Here is a 13,134-nt window from a genome sequence, read left to right on the forward strand (position 1 = left end):
TTTCTAAAGTATGGTATAATTTTAAAAACACCAAGAATATCCGACTCACATCCTTAAATTTCTAACTCTTTGCTCCCCTGCAGTCAGAGCCGTGTTTCTGATGGTTGGGTGCCCCACCTGTTTCCACAGCAGTGTCTGTTTAATTCTCTTTCCTACTCATCAGTTTTGGGAAATAGAGATTCTGAGTTAGCATACCTAGAGGAAGGGCTCTGTGTATTTCCAAGGAGTTAATATAATGAAAAAATATGGCAATTCAGAAAATATAGTGGACAACAATGACCCTAGAAGTGATAAAGAAGCCTTTAGAGGCAAAAATTAAGGCACACATTCAACAAAAATCAGTGAAAACAAAATGAAATTTGGAATGCATTTTAAACACAATTGAAGGCCTGTGCTTCTACTCCTAGGTTTATGAACTGACTTTGCATCACACGCAGCACCAAGACCACAATGTGGTGACAGGGGCTCTGGAGCTCTTGCAGCAGCTCTTCCGTACTCCTCCTCCTGAGCTGCTGCAAGCACTGACAACACCAGGTGGTCTTGGGCAGCTCACTGTGGTTCAAGAGGAGGCCAGGGACCGAGGCCGCAGCGGGAGCATTGTGGAACTTTTAGGTATGTTCTCAGCTATAGTTTATACAGTAATGCTCATATCCTTCTGTTGCTTTATTGGACTATACTCTGCTAAGCCATTCATGCCTAAATCGTTTCCTCAAACTTACAATGTAGGCATCTTCTTTTGCATATAAATTACAGTTTTGAAAACTAGATAACAGAATGAGGTCACACCTTTGAAGCCTGGTCTCCTGACTTCTAGGCTTGTCATCTGCATTTCGGGTGCAGTGAAGTAGAAACATGAGGCAGAGTATTTTTCAGGACCTATAGTTGGATGTTTCTCTTCCGCCTGCCTATTCCCAAATACCCAGTGACTGCTTGGTAAATAATGACTTGGAGGCTTAATATTACTTATAAATGCTTGGCCAGTAGCTCAGGCTTATCGCTAACTCTTATATTTTAAGTTAACCCATATTCCTTATTTATGCTCTGCCACGTGGTAGTACCTTTTTAGCCTGGCATGTTCATCTTCTGCACCTTCTGTGTCTGGCTGGAGATTACTGACTTCTGCCCTTCTCCTTACCGATGTCATTGTCATTGCCTCAGCTAACGTCTTGCTTGACTGCTAGCCAACCAGCATTTTTTTTTTTTTGGTTTTTCGAGACAGAGTTTCTCTGTGGTTTTGGAGCCTGTCCTGGAACTAGCTCTTGTAGACCAGGCTGGTCTCGAACTCACAGAGATCCACCTGCCTCTGCCTCCCAAGTGCTGGGATTAAAGGCGTGCGCCACCACGGCCCGGCTCCGGCATTTTATTAAACCTATTCAAGTGATAAGTCTTTACAGTGTACAAGAGGGTCTTTCCACAACATTTTTCCCTTTTTGTCTAATTAAAAGAAAGGCTTTAACTTTAACATTGTAAAATTATATACAACAAAAACAGTTATCAAGTAAGACGTACAGTTGCAATATCCAGTCTATTTATATTTAGCAAAATTAGAGAAAATACTTTGTTATCTATCTTATCTTGTGAGTACAAAGTTTTGTACCTAATTTATCTTTTATCGTAACTAAAAAAACTATAACTATCTTGTCTTCAACTCCATTAAAGACCCCAGAAAGGTGAAATGTTACCTAATGACAGGGACCTCAAGCTGCCTGGACAGTCACCCAAAGTTCCTCTGTAATGTTGGGGCATGTACCGCCCTCCTGTACTACGTGATTGTACGATACTACTCCTATATTGCGGTGCCTGCACTACAGGACCATTTGCAAGCCAGGCAAGGGCCTGGAGATTTAAACACACAAAGACACACAGAGACACGGGTCATCCTTGAAACAGGAATGCCCCCCTTTATTTGTATACCAGGGGCAGCTTAGATAGGGATCCTTAACTGATAGCCACGCCCCAGCCAAACCCACCACTCCCCTGCCATCAGGAACTCTTGAGGGTCTTGTGCTCATAGCAGCTGCAAGCATAACACGTTGTTTACAAGAAATTAAAGATCTGGGGGTTCACAGCTCCCAACAGGGCCATCCATCTTTGGCCTACAAGCCTAACATGTCTGACAGACTTTCCTGTGAACAGAAAATTTTGACAGACTCTCCTACTTTGTCTTGGCAAAGTTCGGCATTCTCCTTTCTTGCATCCTGCTGGTTTAGTTTGGACAGTAACTGTCAGCAATAAGGCAAGGGCAGTTTCTTTGCACAAGTGGCTAGCTTTTGCCATAAAGAAAACAAACTCCTTTCAGATTTTATTTTGTGCCTATCATCCTCTTTGAAGTCATTGGTGCTGCTAGGAGCAGATGTGTCTCACTGTTGAGAAAAATCTAAGTTCTTAAAACATTTTAAATGCGATATTCGTAGGTCTTTGAAATCTATCTGAAATATATCTCTGTATTACCTTGATAATCTAACATGACTGTAAGTTTGCTATTATAGATAACTTTTAATCTGTATTTCTTTTTTTTTTTTTTTTTTTTTTTTTTTTTTTTTTTTTTTTGGATTTTTGAGACAGGGTTTCTCTGTGGCTGTGGAGCCTGTCCTGGAACTAGCTCTGTAGACCAGGCTGGTCTCGAACTCACAGAGATCCGCCTGCCTCTGCCTCCCAAGTGCTGGGATTAAAGGCGTGCGCCACCACCGCCCGGCCTAATCTGTATTTCTTAATTATATGTTACATCTTTAAATAAACTGCATGAACATAATATATACATATATATATACATACATACACACACAGTATGACAAAATTAATTTTGTGTCAGTAAACCAAAATTTATACTAATGTAAAATATGTAAAATTAGCTAGGCAGCGGTGACACATGCCTTTTTATCCCAGCACTCAGATAGGAAGGGGCAGGTGGTTCTCTGTGAGTTCGAGGCTAGCATTGTCTACAGAGCAAGATCCAGGAGAGCCATAGCTACACAGAGAAATCCTATCTTGAAAAACAAAAAACCAGAAAAGCAAAAAATATAATTAATAGTTGTTTTTTGGATTAAAGTAGATTGAATAATCTACGCTTTTATCCTATTTTTATCCAATTTCTATATCCCCCCCTTTTTCTTTTCAGAAAGAAATTCTTGAATCCAATCTTCTTTGTTTAGGATTTTTTCCTGACCATTATCAATAACAACTTGTAACCAACCTCTCTAAATGATGATAAGCATTCATAATTTTTAGGGGAATATTGTGTATCATTCTCTGTAGTAAGAGGCCACTTGTTTGTTTCCCGGCTGCCCAGACTCACAGAATAATCACATAGAAACTGTGTATTGCTAGCTAGCTCTTATATCTAGAATTAACCCATTTCCATTATTTTATATTTTGCCACGAGGCTTATGGCCTACTGCCAAGGTTATAGTTAGCAGCTCATGTCTTTCCCCTCTGGCAGCTACATGGCTTCTCACTGACTCCAGCCTGACTATATTCTGTTAAGCCATTGGCCAAAAACAGCTTCTTTATTAACCAATAAAAACAACACATATACAGATGGACTTCCCACACCAGTTCTCTTGACTACTTCCTGTTGATTCTGGACCGTGGTATTCTTTGGGGACTCTGAGAAAATTTAGGATTTTGGTCAAGTCCTGACTGGAGTAGTCTTGTGAGACTGGATCATCCCAGCCAGCAGCCCTGAAGCTGTTCTGGATGCAGAACACAGAGGAAACTGCAACAGAGGTGCTCTAAAATATTGGATCATCTGGGCCATCCGTTCCCATTGAGATTTTTCATGGGGGTCTTCCTCTATCATTGCTGATTTTTCTTAATTGGGAACGAATCCACAGCCTCTCATTTCCTGTGGAAACAAAAGCATAACCTCTCTCCCAAAGTAACGTATCTTTTGACTTAAATTTTGAAGACATGATATTTTTAAGCATATAGGTTGGTTTAATTTAGTAGCTTTCACAATCAGTTGTCTCTCAGCAGTTATTATTTATTTGTCCATTAACAGTCAAAAATCCAAAAACAACAAATAAAATACAGAATCCAGATTCTGTGTCTTTTTAAAACGTGGTTTATCATTTTTTGTTACTCTATTCCCTTTTTAAGGATTTTATTATTTTTAAATCTATGACTGTTTCTACCCTTTCTCTTATCTCTCTCAAGCCTATTTTTTTTTAAACAGTGTAACCCAGTAAATGGCCTTTATTGTCTCACTCTATCCTTATTGTGTATCTGTAACCTTTCCTATCTGCATGAGCCAAAGAACTGGTGTGTAACTTTGATCATGGTGTATTGGAACAGACTTCTCACCCTCAGTTCCCTGAGAGGCTAGTCTCATGTGGAGGCCCATTTACCACCCCATCTCTGGATCTCTGGGAAGTTTCTAGGTCCATACCTCCACCTAGTATTGGTGCCTCCGACTGCTAATAAACACCATATATGTGTTTGGTCGCGTGGCCTGTTTTTACCTCTAGCACTGAGCCAGAAAGCCATCTTTTAAGGGAGCTGCACCTCTGCTCACTGCAAGCAAACAGAGCGCCCCCCCCACCACCAAAATGCAGCTACCAAGAAGCCATGCTTGACTCTGTTCTTGTGTGTCTAGAATCCTTTTTTAAGCTTTGTCAGGTTTTATGTGAAAGTTTCAGCCCCACATTGGAACACCATATGTAAACAGATGTTTCCTGTCCTGCTCACCTCTCCCTAAATACCCAGTGGCTGCTTCCCTAATAACTGACATGGAGATGTTTGATTGTCAGGGGTGAATCTTTAGGGAAACAAACAAGTGGCCCATTCTTTTTCTTGTTGGATCCTAATTTTAGAGAACCCTTTCCATTCTTGATTCTTGCAGACACCTCCCTAGCCTGCTTTCTATTCTTGGGCTCAAAGAGTTTGGGCCCTAGAGTAGGCCTTGGCAACCTGCCCTGTCTGACATGAGCTACCCTTGGATGGTAGGACAGATAGAAATCTGTGGGTGCCAGCCTCCAGAGTGGCTTGGCATTTAGTGGATTTGATAAATTCTGCTGACCCAGGATTGCCATGGCTGCCACAGGATGCACATTGAGGATCCAGACTTACCTATAGCTACAAACTAGAGACCTTCTGCCTAAGAAATCTGATAGTGGCCTTGTGAACGTAAATGTTTACCTGGACTATGAGCAGGAAATGTTTTTCTATTGCCCTTGGCACTACAGGGTTCTTGTTATTTTGGTGGAAAGCATGTTGTATGACCAATGAACAGAAACACACATCTTTAGTAACTGTTTCCAATGAAAGCTTATATTTGATTGCTGGTTGACCAAATAATAATGTAAGATCTTTAAAAATGCAATTTATATGAGCTCTTTTGACATTTTAGCCATATCTTTAGAACTCTGCATTTGAACATGGGTATAATTTTTACATTTAATATGTGATACTGGTATTTAAGCATGTCTTAGGGAAATATGTCCTGCTGTTTTAGGATTTGAGTCAATCTTTTTAAGGATTTTTAAATTTCTTGCAGATTTTAGCAGCTTGTTATCTTACAGTCTTCTGTTACTTTCTGTGATTTACAGCTGGAGGGGGTTCCTCGTGCAGCCCTGTTCTCTCAAGAAAACAAAAAGGTGATTATTTGAAAATCCAAGTCTTGCGTTGTATTGAACTACAGTTTCTGTGTTTGCATAATGCATTAGGCTCTGCTTATATTTCCTCCCAGAAGAGTGAGTGCATGTGCAAGTGCCAATGCCGTTGTAATCTGAAGTTTTCTGTCCTTTGAAAATTGTTTATATCAGAATTGTTTATCATAATTTCTAATATTTGAGGTCAAAGATCTGCAAACTTTCTGCAATGGACGAGAGAGTAAATATTTTAACCTTGTGGGCCAAAGGCTCTTGAAGCTACTTCTTTGCCTTGTGGCCTCCAAACAACAATGATATATTGAGTGAGCTGCTGGGTCTGACTGTTTTCCAGTGAAAACATAAAGATGCAGGTGGGCTCAGTACTACTTTAGAGAATGTACTGCTGTATTTTATAAAGGTACTTTCCTTTGTAATAAATTTTTTAGATTCATTGAATAGTTTGTTTTGTTCATCATTTTATTCATGCTTGGTTATCAATTTTTAGCCATATTTAACTTTTTTGCATATATATTCTTTTTGTTTGTTTTTGTTTTTTGAGACAAGGTTTCTCTATGTAACAGCCCTGATTGTCCTGGAACTAGCTCTGTAGCCCAGGCTGGCCTCAAACTCAGAGAGATCTGCCTTACTCTGCCTCCTGAGTTCTGGGATTAGAGGTGTGTGCTGCTATTGCCTGGTGCATATGAATATACTGACCTATTTATTTTTATTACAGTGTTTTTGATATGACCTGATAGCTTGTTTCTGATATGACCTAATAGCTTTATACATGTGACCACATTGCAGCAGCAACCATTTTCTTTTGCATTATAGCTATCGATGGGAAAGAATTTCATTTTTATTTTAAAATCTTAAAAGAGATATATTTGTTTTCTGTGTTGTAATTTGAACATTTGAGTATTATTTGCCACATTAAATTTTATGTATTTTTTTCTCCTTTTTTAAAGTTTTGAGACAGGTCCTCACTGTATAGTGCAAGCTGACCTTGAGCTCAAAATCTTCCTGCCTCTCCTTCCCAAGTGCTGGGTTTATAGTACACCTCATTTTTGAATGAGTTCTTAACAGGAATAACATTCCAGTTCCCACGGAATTAATGGAACATTTACTTGAAGATTTGGGGAGCCAGATAACATAATGCACACCTGGAGCCCGGGGCAGGAGTCCTTTAGACTATATGGCAAGACCTCGCCTCTGAAAAAGAAAGCTGAATGTTTGAGCCATCATAGTATTATACACTTAACTGAGATTTTAGAAAGCACTGCAAATGTTTAAAGGCCAGAAGAATCCTAAGAAATATTATGCTTTATAGATCTATGGACATTTGGTGAAGTCACTCTGCTAACTTATTCCATACCTACTTTGTCCAGAGATGGTGACAAAGGTGATATTGAGATGATTTCTGCTTTCTACTATTTCCTCAATGTGATAATTTTTTATTTAGACCAGTGATTTTAAAACTTTTTGTTATAACTGGAAGAGTCTTTTCTTCAAATATTGTGCTGGCTAGTTATATATCAGCTTGATATTAAGTAAAATCATTTTGGAAGAAGGAATCATGAGAAAATGTCCTAACTAGATTGGCCTGTGGACAAGCCTGTGGTCTTAACTGATGATATAGCAAGGTCCAACTCACTCTGGGTATTCCCATCCCTGGACTGGTGGTGCTAGGTGCTATAAGAAAGCAGACTGAGCAAGCCAGTAAGCAACATTCCTTCAGGGTCTCTGCTTCAGTTACTGCCTCCAGGTTCCTACTCTGATTTCCCTTACTTTTCTCCCAAGTTACTTTTGGTCATGGTGTTTTATCACAGCAATAAAACCTAATTAGACAAGTGTAACCTGACAGATATAAAATACATAAAAGCAGAGTTGTGGAGCACGTAGAATTTATCCACGATTAGGGGCAGCCCGGAGCTTTTTCTTTTTTTGGCAGTCCTCTGTCCGTCCGTCCGTCTGTCTAATCTTTAGTGCATTGGTGGGTGTTTTGCCTACATGCATGTTTGTGTAAGGGTGCCAGATTCCTTGGAATTGGAGTTATAGTGGACTAGGAATTGAACCTCTGATCCTCTGAAAGAGCAGCTAGTGCCCTTAACCCTGAGCTATCTCTCCAGCTCCTGGCAACCTTTCTTTTATGTCTTCAAGTAATCAGCCCTGGGGCCTCTCCCCAGAACATAATCATCAACTACTGACTTGGAGGGTAGAAATGGCTTTATTAAGATCTAAATTCACTGTTCTTGGGTCTTAATTTCTTGAGTCTTTGATTTCTTAAACTACATGTTCTGTTAATGAAAGGCTGTTAGTATTTATGTCAAATTGCTGTGTTAATTTAGCACAGATTTGTGTCCTCTTTGCTAATAAGCTTGTGTTTTTAATGATGCAATTTTATAGTATCATTTTTAGTTTGCCTCAGTGTGACGAAATAACTGATATAAAAAACTTCAGGAGAAAGATTTATTTTTGGCCACAGTTTCAGAGGTCTTGGTCCATCATGGCAGGGAAGATGTGGTAGAGCAGCTCATCTCACTGCAGCCAGAAAGCAGGGCTAATTCCTGTACTGGTGGGCTTCCTTGGTCTTAATTTTTTTATTTCAAATTGTGAGCACCAATCTTCCCTCTTAGTTACTCAGTCCTCTCTGGAAATCTCTTAGGCATTTCTCACTTCAGTCAAGCTGACAATCAAGATCAAACCATAATGGTGTTGTTTAATGATGTTTGAATGTAATATAACCATAAAGATACTTAGCCTGATTTTTCTTTCTAATATGATTTTAAACATAAACTATAAAATGTATTTTAAAAACGTTGCAAGAAAGTATTTGTCCTCCCAGAGCCTTAGCTATAGTCTAGAATATGAAAAGATAATAAAATGAAAGTGACTCACTTACATGTAAGAGTTTGCTTTCAAGTTTTTATTTGCCATTGGAGGTAGAACATGGCTATTCCAAGGGTTGATTGATAGAATTGCACCTTTTCAGCTATAAGCAACTCATTCATTAAGTAATAATAAGTTATTTAACTCATTGCAGCAATTAAAATCGGTAAAAAAATTACTTTGTGGTATATTCTCTTTTCATTCTTTAACATTGCAGTAACATAAAATACATATTGGATAAATTGTATGAGGGTAAATTAAATATACTTGTGATTTCCAATTTAGAATGCTTGTTTATTTGATTTTTGTTTGTTTTTCGAGACACAGTCTCACTGTGTAGCCTTGGTTAGCCTAAAAACTTGCTGTATAGACCAGACTGTCCTCAAACTCATAGTTTTCTGCTTTCTGAGTGCTGGGACTAAAAGTGTATAGCACCATGCCTGATTACTTATTTGCTTTAAGAAAAACCCTTATTTTTAATAAAATTAAAAAGTAATATTTTTGAATTATTTCTAGGCAAAGTGCTCTTAGGAGAAGAAGAAGCCTTGGAAGATGACTCGGAGTCCAGGTCAGATGTCAGCAGCTCAGCCTTTGCAGGTAGTTGTTGTTTGTGAGCAGTCAGTGTCAGCCTTCACTCACTCCCTACCATCTCATGCCCCCTTTATCACCTAAGCCTGCAGATGGCATTGTGGGGCAGGGGTGACTTTTGTAGTTCAGCTGCTTTTGTAATGTTCACTCTGAATGCGTGTGGCTGTGTGCTTTTCTTGTTTTAGGCTGTTTAAAAGTTAATCATCCTTGCAAGTAGTCATGCAAGATTATTTATGTACTTTAATAAACACAGGTATTATCTTAAAACACTAATAACTATATAAAATGCTGACAGCTTTGGTTATGTTTATTTTAGGTAAATATAAACAAGATCTCTTGATATACTTGGTAAGGAAAATTTGAATAGTGTCAATGGACTTTCCTCCTCAATGCTTACAAGATAAGAAGTCAACAGAAGAACTTTGGCCTACCTAGACTAGTATAAAAACTCAGTTACCTGTGATCCAGTTGTCTTCACCTGGCTACTGCTTACACCTTGTTTGTTTGTTTTTTTGGTTTTTCGAGACAGGGTTTCTCTGTGGTTTTGGCGAACTCACAGAGATCCGCCTGCCTCTGCCTCCCAAGTGCTGGGATTAAAGGCGTGCGCCACCACTGCCCGGCTCCTTGTTTGTTTTTTGAAGTGATTTTGTTTTTGTGATTATTGTTTTATTTCATAAAACAAGCCATGCTATCAGCTTACTAGAAGCACACACTTTTTTTTCTTTGTTACAATCTACTATTCCCAATCATCGGCAGCTTTCATTTCCTGCAATACAAATCACCCACTTAGTTTTTGCAAGTCCTTCCAAACATATAAGGATGAATAAATGTTAAATATTATAGAATGGGCACCGAGTGATTTTGATCTCACATCATGTTTGTAAGTGGGAATTTCAAATTTCAACTAGGAAAATATGGAGTATATTTATCCTATAGGAGGCTAGGACTGGAGTGGAGGTGAGGTGGAAGAAGGCAAGCCTACCCTAAAGGGATGATGCAGTCACTGCTGTTGTTGCTCGTTTAGAGTTCCTGTGAGTCTCCTTGTGTCCCTGACCAGCTGCTGCCTTTGAGTTACACATGTCCTTTGTGTGATTTAGAGTTGGTTAAGACTTGCTTTGGGTTTTATTATAGAACACATTTGAGAATATTCCCAGCCATAAAGAATCTACTTGTTTCAACCAACTCCTCTGTGCTGTTCAATCTTTTCTTCACCGTGCTCCAAGTTGTTTCATCGTTACAATATTCAATATAATGAACTTTTTGTCATTTTGTATACCTTTGATTTCTAGCCTCTGTGAAGAGTGAGATTGGTGGAGAGCTTGCTACTTCTTCCGGTGTCTCCACTCCTGGTTCTGTAAGTCATGACATCATCACTGAGCAGCCACGGTCCCAGCACACACTTCAAGCAGACTCTGTGGATTTGTCGAGCTGTGACTTGACCAGTGCTGCTACTGATGGAGATGAGGAGGACATCTTGAGCCATAGCTCCAGCCAGTTCAGTGCTGTCCCATCCGACCCTGCCATCGACCTAAATGATGGGACCCAGGCCTCCTCACCCATCAGTGATAGCTCTCAGACCACCACTGAAGGGCCTGATTCAGCTGTGACTCCTTCCGACAGTTCTGAAATTGTGAGTGGGTAGAGGGTGGCCTGGTTCTTTTATGTTGGCTCTGTTTGTCTTCCCGAGCTCATTTGCTAAATGTCCACACGTGGACCCTCCTATTATTTTCTTTATTACTTCACATTAATAGTGCATAAATGGTTAACAAAAAACTTGACTTTGTTTGATGCCCCCATTGAAAAAAAAATCACCTAGTATCTTTTGTATTAAACTATGGAGGTCAAAGTCAAGTTAATGCTATGCGTCTTGTTCATTTGTCATATCTTTACTACCTGATTGGACCTGCTTGTACAGCTACTTTTAAATCTTCAAGGAGCTTGTTATTGTAAATGCCTGTGGTCTTAATGAAATGTGGTTGTTAATATTAATACTGTGTTTTTTTTTGGCAGTTTTTGACCTTTCAACATGCATATACCACATTCCATTTTGTAGTAGCACATATCTCTGTCCCTGTGACTTCTCAGAGATTGTATAATCAGAAAGTTTGGTGCAAGTAGTGCTGAGTTGTGGTTTCTTTTTTTGCTTGCTTGACAGTTTGTTGTTTTGTATTTCTAAAATAGGATCCTAGCCTAGGCTGGCCTTAAATTTGAGATCTGCCGCCTTTAGCTTTGAACTGTTGGAAATGTAGGCATGATCCACACCTGATCTACATTCTGAATGGCTGCTTTCTTCTCTTCCTCTTTTTTTTTTTTTTTGGTTTTTCGAGACAGGGTTTCTCTGTGGTTTTTGGAGCCTGTCCTGGAACTAGCTCTTTTAGACCAGGCTGGTCTCGAACTCACAGAGATCCGTCTGCCTCTGCCTCCCAAGTGCTGGGATTAAAGGCGTGCGCCACCACCGCCCGGCTCTCTTCCTCTTCTTAACGTAGTAAAATAACATATAACAAAATCATCTTACCTATTTTTCTGCATATAGCTCAGTGGCATTAAATATATTTAAACAGTCAGGTGGAATCACCACCAAAACCTCCATTACGTCTTCATCTTATGAATCCTAGCCCTTTGTAAAGACATGTGCACTCCTCTTGTAACCATTGTTTTTGTTGACAGTACAAGTTTGATGACTAGGTTTTTCATGTAGCTTGCTTATCATGTGGTATTTACCATTATATGACTGACTTACTTGACATAATGCTCTCTATGTAGCATGGGTGAGAATTTCCCCATTTTTTAGGGCTAAATAATGTTCCATTATATGGATAGGGCACATTTTGCTTATCCTTCCATCTGTCAGTGAATATTTGGGTTACCTTTACATTTTAATGATTATGAATAGTGGCACTATGAACATAGATCTACAAAATATCTCTAAGATCCCGCTTTCAATACTTTTGTTCTACCAAAAGTAGAACAGTTTTTACATTCAATACTAAGTGCATATAATTAAATATTAGCTAGTGTAGAATATATTTTATTAAGAATATGGCAGGATATTTTGACTTGCCTTTGAATTTTATATTGTACCCTGCATTTCTGAAATATAAATGAGATACTAGACTCTATATAAAACACAGAATTCAAGTTAGAAACGAGTATGTGTTGTGACCACAGGAGCTGAGGAGATGGCTTCAGTAAGTTGCTTCTATGCAAGCATGAATTTGGATCCTCAGTTAAAAGGGTACTGCACACTTGTAATCCCAGCACTGGGAAGGTAGAGACGGTGACTTGCTGGCTAACCAGTCTATCTCAGATGGGTAAGCTCCAGGTTCACTGAGAGGCCTTGTCTCAAAAATAGAGAGCAACTAAAGAAGATACTAGTCATTGACCTCTGGGCTTCACATACATGCTCATAAATATGCATGCACCTACTCTACACACAGACACACACACACACACACACAATATGACTGCAAATATCTGATCTGGTTCTGCCTCTCCAGGTGGCCAATTGATGTTCCTTATGATGACAGTGAAATTCTTCACTTCACCTGCTGAGCAGTTGATCTGTTTTTAGAGAGGCTAGGTAAACCCACTCAAGGGAAGACAGAGCAGGAAATTTATTTTTAGTTGTTCTTGATTATATAGATTATTTGTCTTTTATTGAAAAATTTGGAATATGTTTTTCATGATACAGAAAAATTATTTTGCGTTTATGGTATATTTTGTCTATGTGTGGTGCATGCATGAGTGTGCAGGCATCCTTTCCTATGGCATGCTCAAGTAGAAGCAGAGGCAGGATTTCTCAGTGAATTAGAAGCTCACAGTTTTGGTTTAGCTAGTTGGCAAATGAGATTGCAGGACCTATCTCTACCCATCCTTGACCCTGGTGCTGGGGTTTATAGGCCTGTGCAACCATGTGTGGATTTTTATATGTATTCTAGGGGTTTTGAATCCAGTCCTCATGCTTGCAAAACAAGCACTCTTAGCCACTGAGCTATCTCCCCAGCCCCAGTGCACTTTACTTTTTGAGACAGGGTTCATACTGAACCCAAAGATTACCTTTTTGGCTAGCTAG

At 39.2% G+C, this 13,134-nt stretch overlaps 1 protein-coding gene across 1 annotated transcript in view; it reads left to right on the plus strand.

The window, feature by feature from the left end:
* Nucleotides 1-13,134, plus strand: part of Htt (huntingtin) — a 153,146-nt gene that overhangs the window by 37,226 nt on the left and 102,786 nt on the right. Inside the window, exons 9-12 of the mRNA XM_057772523.1 lie at nucleotides 408-612; nucleotides 5,547-5,594; nucleotides 8,991-9,071; nucleotides 10,352-10,692. Coding sequence (XP_057628506.1) covers nucleotides 408-612; nucleotides 5,547-5,594; nucleotides 8,991-9,071; nucleotides 10,352-10,692 — 675 coding nt within the window. The remainder of the gene's footprint in view (nucleotides 1-407; nucleotides 613-5,546; nucleotides 5,595-8,990; nucleotides 9,072-10,351; nucleotides 10,693-13,134) is intronic.

Source organism: Chionomys nivalis, chromosome 6, assembly GCF_950005125.1.
Source record: "Chionomys nivalis chromosome 6, mChiNiv1.1, whole genome shotgun sequence".
Classification (NCBI taxonomy): Eukaryota; Metazoa; Chordata; class Mammalia; order Rodentia; family Cricetidae; genus Chionomys; species Chionomys nivalis.